Source organism: Lontra canadensis, unplaced genomic scaffold (assembly GCF_010015895.1).
Source record: "Lontra canadensis isolate GAN:19392208 unplaced genomic scaffold, GSC_riverotter_1.0 scaffold3, whole genome shotgun sequence".
NCBI lineage: Eukaryota > Metazoa > Chordata > Mammalia > Carnivora > Mustelidae > Lontra > Lontra canadensis.
In genome coordinates, this window is record NW_022630997.1 from 3,624,277 (window position 1) to 3,647,994 (window position 23,718).

The following is a 23,718-nucleotide window of genomic DNA, read 5'->3' on the forward strand; positions in this document are numbered from 1 at the left end:
TGTCCTTTTGGGAGTTAGCTGTTTCTGCTCAAATAGCAAAAATATTAACAACCACATAAAGCCAAAAGTTTAACAAGTCAGTCAGCGGGTAGGGTACTTGCTGAGTGCCTACTGTACGCCCCGCATTGTAGAATGTGCTACACAGCCTCAGAGGAAGGTCTTCGTAACGTACTTAAATATATTGGTTGCAGTGAATGAGACAGATGTAAATACGAGATCTAGAATGGCAATGATGGTGATACATGTTCCAGAAATGACTGCTTTTGGCCAAGCTATTGTGCAACAGACAGATTTCATTATTCTGATCAATAGCTTTAAGCCCACCTCAGCTACATTCATCTAATTGATGTATATTTTAACAGCTTTATTGTTTTTGCAGCAAAATAATGCAAAGTTTAAACAATAGATGAATTTTTAAAATCAAATTTAATTACTTAATTGCAATCATTTCTAGGTGTATGTTTTCTTTCAACATTGACAATTTTAAAAGACTTGAAAAAGGTTTGCTTAAATGTTTCCTTCCATTGTGATTCCTAAACAAAAGATGGCAATTTAAAAATAGATTTCACCTATCTGCTGTTCATCTTCTGACTGTGGGTTTCTTCCAACAAGTTAACGGATCTCTTTTATCTTTTATTTCCAAATGGCTTTTTAATAGTTATTCCTTCTTTGGGCTGATTTCTTTGACAGAGGATGTTTTAAGTTATAAAAACATCTCTGAGGCAAAAATCAAATGATTATTTGTGGTTAGATAGAAAGCTGCAGAAGTTCAGGTCTGTCATTATGCTGACATGGAACCGAATCCACTTGAATTTTAACAGAGATGAACGAGTATGGATTTCTAGGCTACAAATTAGGCCTTAAATTTTGCAACTCTAATTTTTATTTATTTTTATTTTTATTTTTATTTTTATTTTAAGTGGAGCCTAACATGGAGCTTGAACTCGGGACCCTGAGATCAAAACCTGAGCTGCGATCAAGAGTAGGACACTTAACTGACTGAGCCACCCAGGGGCCCCTGTAACTCTAATTTGTTTTAAAAAACAGGTCTTTTATTGAGAGATTCTTTTAATTAAAAAAAAAAAAAAGTGTGGCTACCTGGTAGCTGTTAACCTCAGTAAATTGTTTTGCGTTGTCTTGTGACTGAGAAGCAGTTGTGCATAATTACAAAGTGCATCGGAATAGAAAGTATCTGTTTTCTTGTAACATAAGATGATTTCTGTGTGTGTTCTTTGACAGCTGAAGAAGTCACGGATCTGAAGAGGCAAGCAGTTGAGGAGATGATGGATAGAATTAAAAAGGGAGTTCATCTTAGACCTGTGAATCAGACAGCTAGACCGAAGGCAAAGGTATGGAATGACTTAATGTTCCCCTTCCCGTGATGCTTCCTTTTTTCAAGAATAGAAGTTTGAAATTGGATGAAAGCGACATCAGGGTGACTGAAATCTTAGGATAAGGCTAATGTGTCATAAAAGGCTCTCCTCTCATACAAGCGTGTCTCAGGATTCCTGTTTGAGCCACAGTTAACCTAAATCCCTATAGAAAGTCAGATTGTTGGAGATGCTGTCCTCTGCTTGATGCGAACCTCTACACCCAACAAATGATGATCATGCACTTTCTTTTCTTTAATTCCTTTTGTGCAATTCAACAAGTATCGATTGAGTATCTCCTGTGTGCCTGGTACTGTTTCAGAACCTGGGGATAAAGCAGGACACAAAAGAGACAAAAATCCTAGCCCTTCCGGAGGCTTCTGTTTCCGTGTGATGGGGAGAGGGGCCAGGTAGACAGGGGGCATAGCACGATAGCGTCAGGACGGACTAAAGACAGCTTTGGAAAAATAGTGAGGTTTGTATGATTCCATTATTTTACAAACCTGGTCCAGGCCACTGTAAGGAGAACGTTTTGTGTATCTGTATCCTCAGCTGCCTTCTGAACTAGACCACGGGGAGCACTGAGATCTGGTGCCTGGAGCCAGCTCAGTACCTCTCCCTTCTCTCATGGGTGCGTCCCATTGAAATAGACCAACAGTAGGATTTTGATATTTTGTGTCTTGAAAAATAATTTGTTTATTTGTTTTCTCCTTGTAATAAAGCATCAACTGATGGTTTATTACCATCTGTTCTACTTTCTTCTTCTAAACCAAACTTAAAGGTTCATTCTTACTCTCATGGATGCTCCTCTTCCGCTGCTTCAGTGACCCCAAGGATCATGACTGTTGAGTACAAATTCTGCTGGACTTTAAAAAGTTGTCACTTGATCACCGGCCAGCGAGGTGGCCGGGCAGGGCAGGAGCTGTCGTGGTGGGAGGGCTGTCTATGGAAAGAGGGAAGAGGGAAAGAATACCCAGCTGTAAGCAGTGGGTTGACAAGAGTGTGAAATGGAAGCTTTCGCAGCCGCTGGAGTGCTGGTCTGCTAGTGCTCTGAGCAGTTTCCCAGGCGAGGGATGGAGCGTCCGCAGTCTGGCCGGTAGGCTGGGCGCCAGGGTTGGGCGCCTGAAGCTCGCTGCTGCGGGAGCTGGGGCTGGACGCTACCCGCTTCCCGCTCGCCAGGCTCCTCTCTCCCCGGACTGGGCGGAGCGCTGGCCCTCTCCCGCTCACGGGGTTGTCGTCGGGCTCCAGTGGATGATGGTGTAAGATTTTCACATCACAACGGTTTCAGAACAAATCAGCCAAACCAAACAGACTAGAGAAAAACGCAATGTCATGAAGAAGCCAAAATTAGTTTAGAGAGAAAAGTGTTGAAAGCTTGTTGAATCCTAAGCGATCAGTGTTCTGTATGTACTTTGCTTTTCAGAGGATCGCTTTGTCCTCCCTCTTCTTGCCCTGAGTCTTCCAACAGTTAATCGTTATATAATGTCAGTGCAGAGCTGGGGAGCAGCCGAACAAGGAGAGTGGACGCCTGGGTGTTCCGCGGGTAATCGTCCAGCCACGTAGCTGTAGTGCTGAATGACGCAGTCAGTCACCTTTGAGCAAGCGGCCACTGCATGCGCTAGACTCCCCACCAAGGTCACGGGCCGAGCGCTCGCCGGCCGGGCTACAGGAGGTGCTGCAGTCTGAGGCGGTGGAGTGGCATGGGCACTGAGTGGCCTGGAGCCAGGGCGCTTGCCCAGACATCAGTCACCGCTTGTCCCCCGAGCAGCGCACCTGCAGAAGTCAGGCCTCCCTGGAGAACACTCGTTTAACTGCATACTTTCTAAATTCTTTGATGTCGTCGTTGATACTGTTGCGGTTACGATTAGTGTCTTGGAGCTTTGGGCTGGCACCTGTGACTGGCGCTCTTGGCACGCGTGTTTCCCAGAAAGCGTAGCCTGTGAAAGTGGAATGTTTTCATCCAATTTGTACATAAGCAGCAAACCTCTCTCCCTCTCCCTGTCCCTATCCCTCTCCTGCCCCCTCTCGCCCTCTTTCACTGTCCATTTAAAAAAAAAAATTGGAACGGGATCTTCCCCTTATATTAGCTCTTGGAAGGAAAGGGTGATAGGTCATTATTAATCCCTTCCCATCTCTCCCTGACCGAGAAATGACCTTTACCTCTTTCCCCAGAATGAGAGGCCAGGGAGTTCCCTGCATGTCCTCTCTTCTCTGTCCTTGTGAAAGGAGGTGGTACGGGAGAGATCAGAGGTCTTCTTTTGAGGACCTCCTGCTAGATTTTCCCTCCACGAAGGGAGTCGAGGGAACCACAGAGACTTTTAGGTATCGTGGGGTAGGCGAATGTTCCCCAGAATTTCATTTCAAGTTATTTTGTTCATGGCGTAGCCAGAAGCCAGATTCCAACCGGGCTTGTCATCAAGACTCCAATACAGCCCTTCTCAAGGTGCACCTTTCCTCCTAAGTAAGACGGAGGGATTGGACTGTGCGCCCTCCATGGCCTCTCTTATTGCTTCGGTGGCCAGTGATGCTAACATTCTCCTGTGAAGCCAGGTTCTTTGCTGATCCCTGCTCCTGACTCAGTGCTGTTATGAAATTCCTGCAACCAGACGTGCCATCCCCTGTCAGCCGGCATCCGCCTGGAGCTAGCGGAGCCGAGAGAGGTTTCTGCCCTGTCGCTTGCCGCCTGCCCTGCGCTGCTGCCTTCCCTCCCGCTCCTCGCTCACGGGTGCCCGTTCGGCAATGCCAATGGAGAGCCGCTTATTGTAAAAAGTGAATAATTTGAAATAGAATCCTTGAGATCTGGTGTTTCCCAGACCTTTTCTCTGTATGATGATAACAAGAAGTAACAAAATGGCATTCAGAAGATGTGGGCTTGAGTCCTCTTGCTTCGACTGCCTCTCCTAATTTTCTGTTTCACTGCCCCTTGTGAGCACTAACCCGTCTAATCTTTTTTCCTAACCGTAAGACATAGACCTAATTAAAAAAAAATAGTCAATAGAAGTTGCCAATACTTTGCCATGTAAAAATCTCTGTTTAGTATTTTTAAACCAAATCATTAATTGTCCTTTCTTTTTAAAATTGTAGCCAGACTCTTCAAAAGGCTCCGAGAGTGCCGTGAACGAGCTCAAAGGCATACTGGTAAGAATGGATCTGGGTTTTATTCTTTAGTTTATGGGAAACTGAGAAGAGAATATTTTTAAAATCTATTTATACAAATAATTGGTTTTGATATGTTTTATTTTTGTTCACAATAATCCTCAGTTCTTATGACAGTTCTCTTGATCGTGCTGTGGACTGCTCCATTGGATATGTTAATCTGTGTCATGCATCCATACCCTGCTGTTTCTATTCTAGAAGAATGGTTACGCTTTCACCAGAATCATTATTTCCTGTTCTTGCCCTCCAGTCCTTGCCTTCAGCCTCAAGACAAAGTGACCAGATCGGAGGATCAGGGCGTGCTTGGTCATAATGGAAACACAGTAGAGTCTTTTACATGGACGGTGCTTGATTTGGGGGCGCGGAAGTGGAACTGTTGGTGCCAAAATGTCGACCTGAGCTCCTACCCAAATACGTTAGTGTCAGGGATCAGGGTCACTGTCTGCTCTTCCTCACAGTTTAAAAAATTACGTGATGATAAGTTGGAGAATAAGATAAAGGTCTCTATCTTTATGTCCTGATTTCATTTTCTTTTTTCTTTTTTTTTCCAAGATTTATTTATTTATTAGAGAGAGAGAGAGCACGTGCACACGCATGAGCGTGCACAAGTATGCGGGGAGGGGTGGGGAGGAGCCGAGGGAGAAAGAGAATGTCAGGCAGGCTCCCTGCGGAGCCCAGAGTGCAAGGTGGGGCTCCATCTCACGACCCTGAGATCCCCACCGGAGCCAAAACTAAGTCAGATGCTCAACCGACTGCGTCATCCAGGCACCCCATTACTCATTTCATTCTCTAAAGGCAACTCCTATCCATTGGGGAACAGGCCTAATGCCCTTCTCCAGCTGTTTTTTTTTCTTTTCAAACTATGAGCTTTTGCCCACAATATACTGCCCTGTCCAACAGTTGCCGCCTCACTTAGTGACACCTCACTGAGAAAATGTCTCAGGCACTAAGAGCTCTGTTCTCAGATCCTGTTACAGTCCCAACACCACTTGTTACGCACAGTCAATGACCTTGGGGCGGAGGTCGAGAACTAATACTCCCATGTTTGCTGTTATGGTGCTGATTATGCATTGCATGTAGACATGCGCATAATTGTGGCAAACAAAATTATTTTCATCAAGCATGAAACAGCAGACTGAACTCAGAATGGCTTAATTAGTTTGCTTTAGGTTTAGATGAGTGGAAGTAGTCCTAGAGAGTGCTATAGCCTGGCTGGCAGTGGTGGTCCACCTACGGAATAAAGGATGACAACCATTGGAAAAGTATGTGGTTATTATCTAATGGATTCTTTGAAGAGAAAACCTGGTTATCCAGTGAGAACTCTCTATGCTGGGCTCTTTCGTTGTCTGTACATCAGGGTGCTAATTCCTCTTCATGAAGCTCCCCCCAGAGTAGGATTCTGATCATGAGCGAAAAGGTGCGCTGAGGTTGACTATTTAAAAATGAGGTTTACTTGAACAATCAGACATCCGTCTAAGATACAGAGGACATTTGATTAGCCAAGATAGCCCACTCCCTGATAATGCTGTATGGTAACAAGTTTACTGAATGATAGTGCTTAAACATCACGTTCACTATCCAGTAAATGTTCAGTATAATTTTGTGCCACTTCAAGGAGAGAAATTTGCAGAACAGAGTTTTGGGAGATAATTTACACATTTAAAAAAAATTGTCAAAACCTCTGTTTTCTGCAAAGTGCCCCCATCCTTTTCCCTTTGGATTTGTCATTAGATTTCTGTAGGTCATCTGGCATTAAGGTATCCCTAATAGCCATTATTCTGGCAGTGTTTCTACTTTGCATTTAGTGTTTTTTAAAAAGTGGAAGTCATGGTGCTCTACCCTACTCTTCTTTGCCAAATGGCAGTTCTCTAGGACTCCCGTAGAAGTCCCTTTGAGGGATGACGGATCATCTGTGGCCCCCAGTCACTTGGGGCCAAGAAACCATACAACTTCTTGTAAAAGGGAGAGAAAGGAAGCCCCTATTTGGTGAGGCTCTGTTGGTGCTTTTTGCTGGCATGCAGGCTGTTGGGGTTATCAGTTAGGACCCAGCAAAGCACACGAGTGTGGAAAGCCTGCCAAGGGTACACTGTGGTGGAGAGTTGGCCCCTGTGCTGAGAGAGGCCAAGAAACCTAAGAAATTCCATGTTCAGTTTGACTGTAGAACAGAAACCAGGAAAACCAGCAGACTGGTGGTTTTGCTGAAATCAAATGTGACCTGAGTTGCAGCGACATCGCCATTTGGAGACTGGGCCTTTTGCTGGAAGTTAGCACACAAGTAGATGCACATCTCTGGTTTGGGATTTAGAAAATCTCCCTCTCTTTGGATGTAGACCCTTCCCAAGTCAGTTGCTGTAGTCTCAGTGTCAACCAAACTTACTTATCCAAGCCTGTGTCCACGGAATTTTTAGAAGCTGTATGTCTTATAGATTAAAGAAACCTATAGTTAATTTCTCATAGTCACACAAGGGTTTTTTTTGGAGGTTTTGGAAACCCCTTGAATCACCCCAGTCATGTAAAAGTCACTTTAAGTAGAAAGAGTGATTTCTGAAGAATAAATCCATACAAATTATCTAAAAGTCTCTTTAAAGTTCAGTTGCCTCTAAGTCAAATAAAAACAACTCCTAAGAAATTATCTTTTAGGTTTTTCCTGAACATCTTCAGTTTTTCAGAGGGAATCATCTAATAGTTGGTTTTGCCTCCTGACCATTAGTCAGTGTTAAGAACGTTTAACCGATATGGGGACTGAGCCCTATTATTGACTTACTGTGGGGCCTGGTCCAGACCCCAAGGCTCTCTGAGTTGAATTCTCTTCTCTGTAAAGTGAAGGAATTCTGTGTACCGCATGCCTTCTAAGCGAATTTCTGATTTTCAGACTTTATGACTCATACATAAACAGAAAATTTAGATAGTCTTGGTACTTTATCAGCTGAGCTCCTTGAACATTTCAGCTGAGAGTCACGTAGAATCTTTCTTTTCTCCACAAGCGCCTGCATATTTAAAGTTGACTCATATATTAGTCACCACAGTCAGTGGATGGGGAAAAAAAGGCTCAAGATTCAAAGATTAGAACTTGGAAAATGAACCCTCTCAGTATCAGGTGTGATGAGAAGACGACCCAGCACCATCAGAATTTGGGGAAGTTAATGCTGTTATTCAAATGAAAAGTCGGGATTATGGTGAGAGAGAATTTTTTCCTTAAAAGATATCCTTGCAAGGTATATGTGTAGGCTTGTGTACACAGACACAGATCTCTTTCTTGAATTAACTCCAGCCCGGGAAAATCAAAGAATGTTCTTGACATTCAAACAGTGTAATAGTTCCATGAGTTATTTCAATAGTAATGGCCTTACATTTTTCAAATTACCTATTTACAAATGATACCACTGGTAAGTTTTTAAAAATTGTAAATGCCTGATTTGAGAATAGTTACTCTAGTACTTTTTTTTCAACTTTGTCTCATTTGGCTTTAGTTACATTTTCTTTTCCTGCCAAGTCTTGGTCCTATTTTATTGTTTAAGTCCTTGATGAGTAGGTTACAGATCTGCATTAACTATCAAATAAATAAACCACATTATCCAATTTTTTAAGTTCTAAAATTAGCTGTTATTTTGCATATGTTACATGTAATGTGATTTTCCTTTGAATATATTTTATGAATTTTTGAATAAATGAAAAGCAGAAAGAGGTAACTTGGGGGGTGGAGTACTATATGCTTGATTATAGTCTGACCCTTACCTACATATTTTACACCTTAGTCTTAGCTGGGTAGCTGATAGAAAAAGAATAAAATCTCCTAATCTTGTTAGTTGGGAGCGTGGGGCACCCCACAGGCTGTTTCTCAAAGACTTTACCCAGTTAGGGAAGAAACCTTCCTAAACAGAACATGATAACCTGTATCGTGTGAGATTTTTAACTACCTAAATATTACAGGCTACTTTTTTTGTTGTTTTATAGGCTCAAGAAGAAACATGAGTTACCATTTTTAGCGGGTAGAATTCTTCGAGTGCTTCAGGAAGTTGGCAGGGGGCAGGAGCAGGATTAAGGCAAACCCACAGAGAGCTGAGGTGACAAAGGCTGGCCTGGTTGTTAGCCTTGGGGGACAGAAGCTGCCTCTGACTCTGACATGAAGTCTGGCAAGTTATGCCAGATTGGAGGTTCTGAGTTGCTGAGATCCAAAGATTGTGGATCTCCTGGCTTCCCCCTGCCCAAGCACGTGGCCCAGTGAAGGAAGGCCATTTCAAAGAAATAGTGGGCATTTCTTCTGAAAGAAAATGAACCCCTAATAATGGTGCAGTGCCGAATCCTTCCATACAAGATGTGAAGTGTGTCACCCAGCACTCCGTACAGACGTGGCTGGCCCTGGGAGATAGAAAGCCATAGTTCTCCCTCCATAACAGACTGAGCCAAGGCAGGGAACCACCACCTGGGTCTTTCTCTGTTGTCTTGAAAGTCAGTACCAAGTTCAGCAGGCACTTGGCTGTGTGCCATCTCTTGTTTTCCTTCGGTATCTTCTGGGCCCTGGATGATACAGTCACCGCATTCTCTGTTAGGGATATGGAGTGACTATGCCCTCCTTTCCTTGGTTCCCTGTGTCCTGGTAACCCTTCCCGTTCGCAGTGGAATCAAGGTGCCCTCAGGGCAGCCCTTCTCTGGCATGGCGGCAGGAGAGCAGCCCGCACCTCGGGTGAGCCAGGACACCATTGCGGCCAGGCGTGGGGTTAGGGTCGTTCTGAAGACTAAGACACACTTGTCAGTGCCGTGAGGATTGGGGTTCAGTAGCTCATGGCTGCTGTGTCAAGAAAACCTTCGAAGGTGAGTTCTCTTCTCTTCTCCCCACGATCGATCAACCCACATCCGCATCTTCACCATCGACGTACAGGTACTTCCCGCCACTGAGTCTCAGTTAGCTCATCGAGAGGGGTTCTTGTGCTGTCCTTCTGGTGTGAGAGCTGACATCTTACTCCCTTGGTAGCATCTTCTTAAAGGATCCAGCATCATGTGTTGCCGAAGATACACACATTAAAAATTAATATATGTATATAGAGAGATACACAGCACATTCATTCTGTTTCCTAATTCCATTCAAATTCTGGTAATGTTTTGATGGTTTGATTTTTATATTTTGTATATTGTATTAAGACATTAACCTTTTTGTTTTTGTTTTTGTTTTGTTTTCACTTTAGGGGACACTTAACAAATCCACTAGTTCAAGAAGCTTAAAATCCCTTGACACTGAAAACAGTGAAACTGAGTTAGAAAGGATTTTGCGTCGCAGAAAGGTGACGGCAGAAGCAGATAGCAGTAGTAAGCTGGTTTGAATTCTCCACCGTTCTTCTCTTCCTCTCTGAAACATCTGCCTCTAAGTCCCTTTTTAACATGAAATGATCTTTTATAATTACTAATTTTTTTAATGTGATTGAGAAGTATTGGATTGGCAGTGGTGCTTATGGATAGATACCTCATAAGTACTTAGGTATTTTTGTTTATTGGTATGTTTGTTTATCTGTTTATTTGCAGGTAATCAAGGTTTTAGAGATTGGGCCTGCTTAGGGCAAGATCCCCCCCACATACAGACACTCAGGATGGGCTCCGACAGTCGTGTAGCAGTGAGAACGGGCTCTGGATCCAGACCACCTGAGTCTGAACCCTTTATGAGCGGCTTGCCCTTAAATTGCTCAACCTCTGTGCCTCAGTTTTTTTCTCTGAGATGAGGCTGTTAAAGTGCTGCTGCCTCATTGGATTATTCTAAGGGTCCTAAGTCAGCGAATGGAAAGCGCTGGGTGTGTACGGCACCAAGTCAGTGCGGAGGGGTCGGCAGTCAGAGTAGGGGTCACGCATCGGTTACAGGGGCGAAGGATCATCTTCATCCTTCATACGCAGTCTGTTCACTGTCCACCTGTGAACCAGGCGAGTGAGAAATGTCCGCTCTGTCCCCGGCCAGGAACGACCACTTGAGCAAGTCTGGAGCTGAGTCTGCATTTGTGTCCTGATAGGCATGTATGAAACCTCACAACTAACTTTGCATGTGTTCCGGTTTTTTGTTACTGTTGTTGTTTTTTCCCATCAGCTTGGTCACAGGAATTAGCAGAAACCCTTATGAGCTCTTCCCCTGGTGGCCTCAGGCTGACTTTGAAAACCTCCTCCAAAGTAAAGGAACTTCCCCAGCTAATGGGCTGAGTCTTTTACATTCGGTTTAGTCAACTCCAGTTGGTCCCTTTTATTTATTTATTTTTTTTTAGATTTTATTTATTTATTTGACAGATCACAAGTAGGCAGGGAGGCAGGCAGAGAGAGAGAGAGAGAGAGGAGGAAGCTCGCTGTCCGCTGAGCAGAGAGCCTGATGCGGGGCTCGATCCCAGGACCCTGGGATCATGACCTGAGCCGAAGGCAGAGGCTTAACCCACTGAGCCACCCAGGCACCCCCAGTTGGTCCATTTTAACAGGTCAAATTTGTACTGAGTCATGTTTAACAAGTTTAAGTTTCTAGAATAGGAGGGATTTGGGTTTTTGTTAATCAAGCTCTAGTTTCCATGTAGGGATTTTACTCCCAACAATTTAGTAAATTGGTTTTTAGTATTGGAAGCGGCAGCCAAACCTTTATTATAAAAAGTTGAACCTTTTGTTTTCTTCTTCAAAAAAAAAAAAAATCAGCCATTCAGGTTTTAGTTTGGTCTAGATATTCTGCTGTTAATATCCCAGAAGAATTCCTTCCCCCAAAAAATAACCACCTGTCAGGAAAATTTAAGCAGTGCTGTAAGAGATTTTTTTTTTCTTAGAATTGCTTTATAAGCATTTATCGGCTTCCACAATAAATTATTGTTCCTGTTGTGATAATCACTTCTTCGAACATTTCCTCCTTGAAGTATTCATATAGCCATCATTATTGTTTAGGGCTTGGTGGATCCCATTTTTGTTCTCTGTCATTTACATTTTGTATTTTGTTCCCATGGAAGCATTCTTACTTCCCTCGTGAACTCGAACTCGGTTAGATGTACAGCACTATTTCAGAGTTGGTTTTCAATGGAAGAAACAAGGAAACATTTTCATTTTACTCAGTATGGGAATTTGAATATTGCAAAGAATGGAGGAAGAAAGGAATACATTGTACAGGCATGGTTGAGAATCTTTCATTTTATTTATTATATCCCACTAATGTATACATATTCAGTGTATCATTTGAGGGATGTTACAATAAGGTATATTGTCAACAGAATCATTAGCATTTGGATAGAGAAACAAGAACTCTGGTGGAGTGGAGAGGAACCATACTGGGGAGAATAACTTGCAACTGAGTAGAAATTTTCTTTTGAGCTCCCTAGTGGCCAAAGCAAAAAAAAAAAAAAAAGGTGGAGGTGTGAGAGAAGGAAACAAACTTAGTCTATCATCTAGAAAAAGAAATCATACCTTTTTTTTTTTTTTTTAAGGTGGTACCAGTGTTTTCCTTGCATTGAATTAGAAGGGGTGTTTACCAGATAAATCTTTTTATAAGGGTCACAGAATGACAAAGTAAAAATCCAGGGACAGTTCAGGGAGTGGGGGAAGGGAATAAGAAGCTAAAGTTAGCACAGTTGAATGCTGCATGGTGGGAGCAAATTACAGAGATGAATTTGACAGGTTTATGGCTTCAGGTACACCTGAATCTCTTGAGATTTTTTCCTTTTGCACACAAAGGCTTTATGGGGAAGCTAATGTGAGGTCACAGTGGAGAAAGGAAGCATGGTAAGAGAGGCAGTGGCAGCCTAAGGTTTGTAGACCTCAGGTCCCAGGATAGTTAGTATCTCCCTTCTAGGCCGGTGAAGCACATTTCTCTTTAGGGTTTCTCTTATCAGACCTAACTGATGCTTTTGCTTGTGGCCTACTAAGATGACATTTCGAAGAGCAGCAAGTACCTCTTGGAAAACATTGGACAGCTTAAACAGGATGCAATAATAATAATAATCCTAAACATTATTTATTTTTCTTTCTTTTCATATGTAAGAAAAACCAGATCTTGGGTCAGCTCACGTACTTTCTGTCCTTTGTAGCTGGCCTCATTTACAGAAGCAGCAGCAGCAGGCGCTGGTGTTTCAGAAGCAGATCTGCTTTAGGACAGGTTGCTTAGAGCTGTCTAGCATTACAGTCAGCAACTACCCACAGGCAGAATGGAGTGGCTCAGAAGCAAATCGTAAATTCAACTTCGTATTTTTTCCAGATCTTTCTGGTCTTCCAGCTCTCCTCTCTTTACGCCTACATCCCCTTGCACCAAGAGGCTTATCCTAGGTGGGAGGGAAAGATCTTTGGAATCAGGATAGTCAGTGATGTCACACGCTCCTCTGGCCAGCTGGTAGAGGTAAAATAAAGGAGGAAGGCAGCTCTGATGTTTTGGGAGCTAAGGCTGCCCGCTGGAGCTGGAGCAGGTGTGTGTCTCCTCCAGCGAGTGAGGCCAGAGGAGGCGGGACAGCAGAGCGCAGAGCAGTCTCCCAGCCCCTCTTTCAGGAGGTTTTGCACAGCAGAGCTTTGGGCTGAGAGCTGATAGGTTACACTGTTGGGATCTGCAGACACAAGCACATGCAGATGTGACAAAAACATGCCAGAGCTTAACATTGATGACCAGGGTTCAGCTAGCATTTGGGATTGTGCCCACTGGTACTTCCCATTTTAGGAGATGATCTGACATTTCTGAAGGAATCGTAGATTCCCAAGTTTTGTCCTGTTTTCAGTGGCGCCTTTCAAGATTGTCCTTCAGCTTAATTTTTAGACATTCTAATTTCGTCTGTACATTTACAACTTATTGCATAAATCTCTGTGTTTTGTGAAGATTTCGTCTGAGGTTTCAAGGAAGACATGTTGGAATCTTGCTTTGGAAAAAAGCTGGCTGGGACAGTGTCTTTATGACCAAAGAGAGAAAACAAGTAACGAGAGAACTGTTTCAGGGCCCGGGAGTTTTGGGTTGGTACACCAATAATTTCAGTAACGAGCCCTATTACAGCCATTTTAGTCTCCCCAAAGGGCAGAAAGGTCCAAAAGGTAAACAGCCAAACTCTTTGCCACTTAATTTTTAGAATCCTGTGTCTGTATTTTAACAGGAAATAAATCCACTTACTTCTCATTCACATTAAAATGAAAATGTTCATAAAAGCTGTTTAATGCTTAAGAAGCCTTCATGAGCCTTTTTGAAAAGAACCTTTTGACATTGTTCTATTTGCTGTTTAAAACGCAGAGTTGAGTTTTGGGAAGAATTAACTCTTGAGAGGCCAAATGGTTCAAGTAGGGCTGTCAGAAAGCCATACTCTGAGAAAAAGAGTTTTCACAATTCTGGTATTAATAAGGACTCCGGTCAGTGAGGGAACCATGGCCTGGGGTTTTGTGCTTTCTTAAAGGTCTGTATATAATTTCTCAGCATGGTTCTGGTGCACTGAAAAGCAGTAGTACCACCCAAACAGAGCATATTTTAACAGGAACATTTTTCAGCATGCTTTTGAAATTTTAACAAAACTTGGCCTTCTCACTTCCTGAGGGATTTTCGGCTAATCTGTTTTTCAGTACCATATTAATAAGCATTGCACAGAATTATTAAACTTGAGGTATGTGTTTGGTTTTAAGGTCCAACCGGGATATTAGCCACCTCAGAGTCCAAATCCATGCCAGTGTTGGGTTCTGTATCCAGTGTAACAAAAACAGCCTTGAACAAGAAAACTCTGGAGGCAGAATTCAACAGCCCGTCCCCCCCAACACCTGAGCCAGGTGAAGGGTCGTGTAAATTGGAAGGATGCACGAGTCCCAAGGTTACGTTTCAGTAAGTAATGATGCTCTTTACTAAGTAAGTGTGTAGCAGAATCTGTGATGCCTGAACTGTGTGTTGCTTTGCTTTGTTCCTCTTTAGTGAGATTTCAGTCGGGTTAGCCAATAAGCACTCTTGCTCCTTTGTTTGATGAGCCAACTTGTGATTCTAGGCTCCTAGCTTAGAGGTCTTATTCTGATCCAAAGTCGACATGGGTAAAGAGAATGCCTTCCCCTAAACTGTTTGGTAATCAGGTTCTTCTTCCACACACAGAATTCACCTGGATGACAATTACTCCGCATCACAAGACACTTAATCATCCTTTCGGGCTTAAATGCTTGGGTCATCCCTCTTAATGATTTATGAGCAGTCCAGGAAGATACTAGATCTTCCGGAAGATGCTAGATCTTCAGACTTTGAAGGGGACATTTTTAGAACCTTGTTTTCTAGCCCTCAGTGAAAGATGTGCCTTAATATACTGCTCTCTCTAGAGACTGAAGAGATACTACGAAGGAGTTCTCACCGCAGACTTGCTTTGGGAAAGTGGCACTTGGTCCAAGAGTTAATCTTGCTGTTGAATGCGTTCAGAGCGATCTGGTGAAGGGTCAATTTGTTTTATAACAGAGGCAAGCTCTCTCTGAATTAGTCTAGGTTTGCTGAAGTTCTCTTGCCAGGATGTCAGCCGGTTTGCCGCTTGAAGAAAAGAAAGAGGTGAGACAAATCAGATCGGCTGAATATTGTAATCATGGTTAATTAAAACCTCTGATTTCCTGTTCTCTCAGGAGAGAAAGAACCCTTTTTTTTTTTTTTTTTTTTTTGGTAGCTCTACCTGTCTTAGTTTAAAAGGTAAAGCCTGGACAAACGAAGTTGCAATTCAATTTAGATCTATTTTTGTCAACTGGAATTTTCTTCCGCTCTTACATTTCTCTCCCTGGCCCTATTAACTTTTCCCCCCCCCTCTTTTGGAATGAATGGCCTTCTTTGCTGATTTACAGTTTTATCTAATTTCTTTGTGTTTAATTAAAAGCACACTTTCTCCTGCAGTCATGCATTTCCTTTCTTTTGACTGGAGTCATTTGAACAATTCTAACAGAAAGATGATCTATATTCATTCTTCATCTTTCCTATTAAATTTGTTTAACACCTAATTTGACATCAACAGTCTGACTACATCTGAACCAATATCCAGACACAAAAGCAATTTGGCTGAGACAGGTTAGTTGCTGAGAACTGCTTCAGTGTGTGCGTATAGATTTTTTTTTCCTTTACCATTTTATACAGATAATCTTAATCAGAAAATACTGCAACTCCTTCCTCCTTTTGTCTGTCTTTTATTCTCCAAAAGTAAGTGGAAATTACATTTCCAAGAAAGGAAATGAAATAATTGCAGGCCCAAGGTCTGCAAAATGTGTGTTGAATTGACAGTGAAAAGGATCCGTGTGTTGACAGACACAGTTGTTAGATGCCATAAAGGCCTAAGTGAAGCTCAATTTATTTCTCATCTTGCTTGTTCAATGACTGCTTAAGAGGCACATTTCAATTTAATTTAGCTACTTAAAGCACTAATACAAATACTCGGGGCTGCTGTATTAACTTTTAAACTTCATAACCCATTGCTTGATGATTCAGTTCCTGACATTCTTTAGCTGAAATAACTAACGCCGTGTATTTTCATATTGACAGTCATTTAGCAAAGAAGGGTGCCTTTCTGAAAAATCTGTTTCTTAAGCATAATTAGACGATCCAAATAAATCCCAGTATTTCGTGTAGGTACCTGGTAATTACTCATGTCCCAGACGGGCACACACACTTCATTCATTTATGATCAAACCTAGTTTTTTGTTTTGTTTTGTTTTGTTTTTTAAATGAGTAAAAGAAGTTTAACTTAATGTAGTTACATGAAAGCTTTGAAAGCAAAATCTCACATGGTACATCAGGATTCCTTGAAAACCAGCCTGCCAGGACCGAGAAGGGTTATCTTGAAGACTGTTTCTGGCAGGTTCTAAGAAGTCCTCCGGTTAACACCAGCCTGAAGGTAGAGGCTTATCTCTACCTTGTCTTATCTCAGAGACCTGGATGGTCAAAGCACTTGGAAATCACATCAGCGATCCAAATACGGAATGTTACTGTTGCTTTTTAAAACCCTCTCTACTCTAATAATCAGTATCTTTGTTCTGATCAGTGGCTGCTCCACCCTAGTGTTTGAGCCTGGTGGCCACCCCACCCTGCCCCACCCCCAGTCCCTCCCACCCTGACCTGCCCTCCCGGTATCACTCCACCCTAATCCTTTCTTTTTGCTGTCCCTACTGGCTCCTCTGACTTGCTCTGTCCTTCCCCACTGACCTTCTTCTTTATCTCATCTCGGTCCTTTTTTTGTTCAAATGTCACCTTTCCAGTAAGGCCTACCCAGACCACTCCGTTTTAAAATTTCAATTCCTCTTCCTCTAAGCTCTGATTCCCCTCACGCTCCTCCACTCTTCCTCTGCCAGAATGTAAGCTCCATGAAGATAAGAGTTTTTTGTTTGTTTGTTTGTTTGTTGTCTGCCCGCTGGAGTATCTCCAACACCTGGGAAAATCCTGGAAATTCTGTAAATACTTGTTGAATAAATGAACAATGAGTACATTTTTAGTATTACTAAAACAACAGAATGTCAGTTGATTAGAATACCCAATTAACCAGCATTTCCTCTGTTATTCAACAGTCCCACATATGCATAGACTAAATATTGGAGATTTTTGAGTGTTCTGTGGTTGGCTTCTTTGGTTTTATAACATTTTTTTGTTTTGTTTTAATGCTCTGCCGCCATTTCCAGCTGGCTCAGTTTTGTATAACTTCTGCATCTCTGTACCTACATGAGATAAAGTTATCAGAGACAGTAGCATGCACAGTTTTTAAAGGAAAGATTCAGCTATGCTTGCTTGTATGGCCTCAGGTAGACAAGAAAGGTTGGAAACCTACTAAGGGTTTTAAAAGAGTAGAAACAAAGGTGTTTTCTGCATAAGATCTTCACTTAATCAGAAAATTATAACACCAAGCTATTCCTAGAAAGTTTTTTTTTAAATAAATTCCTAAAATCAATATATATATATATGTTCCAAATAATTGAGTTAACTCCAGTCTGGTGGAGCCAGAAATATATGGATTTATTTCTTAGGGACTCATGACATGGCAAGAGATATCTTTAACACTTAATTGTAAGGATTAATTAAAATTAACATTCTTGTCATCAGTTTAAGCAAAGCAAGGGTTTTATTATTTTTTTTTTTAAGAAAAAGGAAAAGATAATCCAAGACTTGGAGAAGCCTAATTATTTCCATTTTAATAATAGCTTTAGAAATATTTGTGTCCTGTTAATTATTTCTAATAAGTATATATTATCTAGTAATAATATCTTAAATCTAATAGCGAACTTGAATTTCGTTATTTCTGATTAGTTATAATTCAGACAGGAATGATGATAATAATCTCCCCTCATGCTGTGAGGGGTGAAGAGTTGGCCAAGTAAAATAAAGAATACACATATAGGTACATAGCCAACAACCAACAAACCTGATTTTTGCTTTCATGCTCTTTCCTATTGATTGAGAGTAAAAATCTGGCCTTGTTAAAATATGTAAGACTCATTAATCCACGTTAATCCATGCTTGGGATGGTCAATGTAAAATAAGAGAAAATTCCAAATTATAGACTTATTTAAAAGAGAGTTATTTTATTACTTTCAGACAGCTGTAATACCTGGAAACAGGGTGAGTGTTGCACAGGGTCAGAAAGATGAGGATGATTCGTATTTTCCCTTGTAAAAGCATATAGACCAGGGAGTGAGGGAGCAGGGAAACAGCCTGAGCCTTTCCATCTGTGCACAGGGTGCCCAGAGGCATCCGGTTGTTGCCGGAACCGGAGCTCTCCCCACGCCACCAGATAAATGGGCGTCCTGATCTTGGGTTTGCCATTTGTGGCCATTATGACCTAAGGCAAGTTATAGAGCCCAGGATTCATGTTTTCTCGTGTGTAAAATGAAGGTGATAACACCTGCCTTGTAGAGTCATTATGGGAGTTGGAGAACTTACGAGAACTATTTCAGTAAATTCCTTTCCCGTCTTACATTGAAATCGTAATGCAAGGCCATGGCTGCCTCATCCAGGACCAGAGCTGAGTTCAGAGCTTTGACATCGGACACCTGTTTCCCTGACCAGGCCCGATTTCCTTGGGAAGGTCATGCAACCTCACTGTTCTGTTTTCTTTTTGTTGCATTTTTTTCTTATCTAAAATTGGGGCAAGTGGATGAGGCAGTCTCCAGAGTCCCCCGAGAGCTCTACAGCCTCGGTCATTTCTCACAAATGTGGTTGCTTGGGAAAGAAGTTCACAGTTAAGATAAGCAACAAGAGGCAAGCCCGTATTTTCTGCCTGCATTGTGTCTCTCAGTACAAACTGACAGTAAAACACACACAAACCCAGGAATGAAAAATAATTTTTAAACTATGTTACCAGAATTTACAAATCCAAATCAAAATGATTGTCGTTGTTCAGAAAAGTGCTCGCGATGTCAGGAGACTCACTCCAGCCCTGTTGCTGTCATTCCAAATGCTCGCAGACCTGCCTGGGTTAGAGATAACCTGATCACATGGGAGAAAAATTGGGCAGCTGGTCCTACAGGAGAGTTAGTGCCAGCATCCATCCATCCATCCATCCATCCGTCTCTTTATCTGTCTAGGTTTTATTTATGTGCAAGAGAGAGCATGCACAAGCAGGGGGAGGGGCAGGACAGGAGGGAGAAGGAGAAGCAGACCCCATGCTGAGCAGTGGGCCCCACACAGTTCTCAGTTCCAGGACCCTGAGATTGGGACCTGAGCTAAAGTCAGACGTTTAACTGACGAGCTGCCCAGGTGCCCTGTGTGTCAGCATTTATTTTGGTAAAAAGTGATATGGCCTAGTTTAATCTCCATTGTAGGTTCGGGGCTTCCAAATCACTTTGGCTTTGGAAAGTGAATTCAGTTTTTAGAAATAGCCATCAGTTGCCACGATTGCAGCTATAGACTTTTTAATGTGACACAATATACACAGATACTTTGTTCTAAGTCTGTGTGAAGTCCCTGATACATGTTAGCTCTGTTATCAACAGAATGCAGGGACCTGATGTCCTCTACTGTTACAGGCGAAGGGGACTAGGAAAACAGTTTGGGGGAAACGCCTATGACATTCCATTGTATATGTGTTTTCTCTTTTTTTTAGTTAATATTTTTTTCTTTACAACATATATGTAAGTATATATTCATATTATAACAATATCTATCCAAGGGGAGAAGTACTTTAATTGCTCCCAGCGGGAGATACATGTTGATTATAGATGAGACAATGAGTAATGGCACCAGTTTCCATCTTGGAAGTTCTGGACCTCGGAATTCACTTCCATGATGTTTTGCTATTGTTACTCTATTTCACTAACATTCATTAAGTCCTATACATTCATGTATAATTTTAATTCTTCTAAATGTACTGATTGGACATAGCTCCATTTTACAGATGTGAAAACTGAGGCTTGACGAGGCAAACACTTGGCCCAAAATTCTGTTCCTCATCGAGGGTCAGATCAGATCTGACTGTACCTCCAGAGCTCATGCTTCTGAACTGTATTGGGTTGTGCATATTAAGAGCTTGAGGGATGGAGGGGAAAGTGAATGATTGCCTTCTACTAGAAGCAGTGATGCTGCAGTTAATCCCTCCCCGTCCCCAGTGATGCTCAAGTCCTGCTCCTCTGACCCTGTGCCCTCATGGGTAGGTCAGCCCTCTGCCCCTCCCGCTCCTGAGCCTGACCTCACCGGTCACAGAGTCTCTTGCCAAGGGAAGAAAGTGTTAGCCAGTAAAACAATTCTGAAAAGAGGAGCCAATCTGAAATAGCACAAAGACTTAAATAGTAGGCGAAATAAATCATTTTAAGGTGTTTTTTTGTGTCAAATGTCCAGCAAAAGAGGCAAGCTTCACAAATTTTGCAAAGTACCATATCACAAAACCAGCCCAAGTGACTTTAGAGTCTGTGGTGTAAGTTTCATTTACACATTTTTTTAATTTTTTTGACATTTTCAAACATTTTGAAGAATAATTTATTCCCCTCGGGAATCAAAATTTGAAATATCTAACTCATCATTGCATTCAGAAGGTGTGTTTTATTTAATCATAATATAACATGGCAATGTAAAGTAAAGGTGAGTCACTGCTGTGATAGTTACAAAAAGATACATTCTGTAGCCCCAAATACATTTTGTTGTATCAGCTGTGTGCTGTACCCTTTTGAGACACCTCCGTCTTTGGTCTGCTCCCGGTTAGCTCCTTTGAGTTTGTGCATAAGTGTCCATTGGTTGTCATGTTTTAGGACATCTCTGTTATAAAGAGAGGCAGACCATGTGGGCCTTCATTATGGAGAAGGAGCTGAGCAGATCTTCAAAGAGTCTTGCCTCCCTGTCGGGCAGGGCCCATGGTGACGTCGTGTGCTCTTGTCCTCTGGCTTCTCTGTCTCTGAAGCGTGTCATGAACCGGTGGTCCTCCCCATCCGTACTAAGCTCTATTCAACCATGCTCACTTTTCCTGTGAACGCTTCCAGGAGGGTCAGTGTCTTGACAGTCACCGCTAAACAAGGCAGTCAGCCTCCCAGATGATTGTTCATTTCATCTAGTTACTCCTACAACACGTAGCTTCCAAGGGGAGAACCCATTTGAAAGTGGACTCAGGTTCCATCATTACTGGTGTGCTTCTCAGTGATTCCATAGCTGGGTCTTCATCTCTTGGTCCTTATTCGCAGAGATACTGTTAAAGCCGCATTTGCCAGAGACCCACCCAGAGAACAATTCTCTCACTCATCATGCTTCTTTTCAATCCCAGATCTCCCCCCCAAAACACTAAGCTTTATCAAACTCTTGTACTTTTTTAGCCACGAGACAGGCAGCTAGCTTGACTTTTTTTGTTCAGGAGGTCAAAACAGGCCATACCATGCCCTACAAGAATTTAAAAAACAAAAGCCCAGGTATCAATGACTGGAATTCAATTTCAGTAGAAAAATGTCCATTTCCAATGAAACCATTTTTATTGTAATTTGCATTTAATTTCTAGACCTGTGGTATCTCTAAATACATGCGTCTTTTGTCCCCGCGCAGATTTATTTTTGTAAGAATTCATCTTGCTTGAGCCATTAACTGAATTGCAAAGGGTAGTTGATAAAAGACTAACATTAGATGTCTCTAGGTTACTGTGATCAGTCAAACATTTCTATGAAAGAAAAATACCCAATTGCCTTTCAGGTTTTGAATTAAAAGTAAGATTGATTTTATCATCGTTTGACCTCTAACTGGTCTCTTTAGTTTTAGGTCATTATTTCTAGTGTAAAACTGATTTAGAAAAATGAAATTGAAAGTGCTGCTTTTTTGGGTTGGAGCTGGAGGAGCTGTGCTTTTGCAATAGGTTACCAAATAGAACTCGAAATTCTTAACTTACTTTTAGGGAAGCTTGGCATAAAATGCTTCTCTCAAACATTGACCTCAGCTGGAAATGAATTTGGCTGGCCATACACCTACTCCTTGAGAGAGGTCGGGGTCAACATTTTGTTCACATGGAAAATGGAGTTCTTTTAGTCCCCATGGTGGAAGGGGCGGGTTTTCTTCCTGTTCTTTCATCCGACACCATTGCCTCATCTCCCTCTCTCCTCCTTTCTCTTCCTTTGTGTGTGTGTGTGTGTCTGCGCGCGCGCGTACGTGCATCTGTGTGTATGTGCATGGCGTGGAGGGGAGAATGCAGGGCCCCTTCCCTATCCTTAGTAAACATTTGCTTCTGAGAAGAGACTACTAGCCGGCAGAACGAACCGCATGGAAGTTACTGCTTAATCTGATGCTCTTATACAATTAAAGGATTTGCTGTGCCCTCCGCTGTAATCTTAGTGCTGTCGAATTGTGTACTCACACCGCAGGAAACAGCTCTGCTCAGCAAAGCCCCGCTACAAAGGTTCTCCTTGTGTGCCTGTACATGGATAATTAAGTCTTAACAACAAAATTAGCAGAACAACTGGATGTTCTGGAAGTTGAGATCCCCTCACTTCGTCTTTTTTTTTTTTTTCTCCCCGCCCCCCCACGCCTCGCCCCGGGAGTTCTCCTGTGGACTGGCGGAGAGGTCCGCCCGTCTGTATTGTCTAACAAGTGTTCTGAGTCGCTGTACGAACACCTTCTTCCAGGTTAATTGTTGAGGCTGTCTGCCATACAGTGTGAACATTCTGTTGAGTAAATCGCAAAATGACTGTGAAAAATGCTACCAAGTCATGGTCGATTCTCTCAAAGAATTAATTGCCTCCTAACATTTGCCTCTGGTTGTAAACACCTGTGATTTTAAGAGACTTAGCATAAAATGTATCATTTCTGCAGAGAGAACCAAATTGCCTTTCGTACTTTGCAGTTTTTTTCTTTTAAGCATCTTTCAGTGTTTGTGTTTCCTTTTTGTTGTATATGGTGATGCCGAGGGGAGATTTTTAATCTCTTCAAACAGAAGTCGCAGATTAAAACTTAAATGCAATTTCAGATCTCAGAATAAACTGACTTCACTTCTGGAACCTGATAAACACATCTCATTTGAAATATACTTTGTCCTGTATATGAAAGTGGCACACTGAATTCTCTGTGACCTCCCATCTTAAAATACATAACAAAGTAAATGTAAGGTGAAGTGTTTGAAAATTTTTAAATACTGTTCTGAAAGACTTAAATAAAAATGCAACACTGTATGCATGATAGCCCTTTGGAGGAGCCAGTGGTATATATGGTAAATTTTGTAGAAGACTACGTCTCTTAAAATACTTTGAAATAACGTTCACTTTTTAATAGCTGGGATCTGGATGGGTTTTTCGTGGTGACTTAAAGTGGGGGAAAATTACAGAAAGCTTAAAAAGTAGCCCCCAAAAGTATCACACGTTTCCAGATCTTTGCCTGAGCTGAAATCAATCTTAGTTCCTGCTTTATCGGTGTTGGTTTTGCTGGTGAGAATGGCCCTGGGTTCCTGAGCCTCCCTAGGGCCAGGGTATTTCCGGATCTGTGAATGTCCACGTCTCGCTTATGTTAGGATCAAGGGAATTGGGACGAGTCTTTGGGGTACCTACCGTATCTGGGCCAGAACCCGTGCACCGAGATCCCTGTGCTCCAGTAACTCCACTAAAGAAAATACAGCTCCGTGTGGACACACATGTCTTTGCTCAGCCATTGTTACTTCTTTTAAGAAGGAATTCTTGTTAGTCTTCAGGGCAAAGCAGCATCTGATAGCTGATGTCAGGTTTTCAAACCACGGTGCTATTCTGTTGTTAAACAGTGGTTGTTTTTTTTTTTTTTTTCATACTTTAAAATTATATCTATTTTTTTCATCAGATAGAGAAGCTGACCCGAATTTAAAAACTATTCTTTGACCTA

General features: G+C 42.1%; 1 protein-coding gene across 2 annotated transcripts in view; it reads left to right on the forward strand.

Annotated features, from left to right (window-relative positions):
* SHTN1 (shootin 1) overlaps window positions 1-23,718 on the forward strand; it is a 95,906-nt gene that overhangs the window by 66,301 nt on the left and 5,887 nt on the right. Inside the window, exons 13-16 of one of the 2 annotated variants that reach the window (XM_032878902.1) lie at window positions 1,240-1,349; window positions 4,455-4,508; window positions 9,710-9,830; window positions 14,109-14,301. In XM_032878902.1, the coding sequence (XP_032734793.1) occupies window positions 1,240-1,349; window positions 4,455-4,508; window positions 9,710-9,830; window positions 14,109-14,301 (478 nt within the window). The remainder of the gene's footprint in view (window positions 1-1,239; window positions 1,350-4,454; window positions 4,509-9,709; window positions 9,831-14,108; window positions 14,302-23,718) is intronic. The other variant, XM_032878910.1, reaches the window with a different exon arrangement.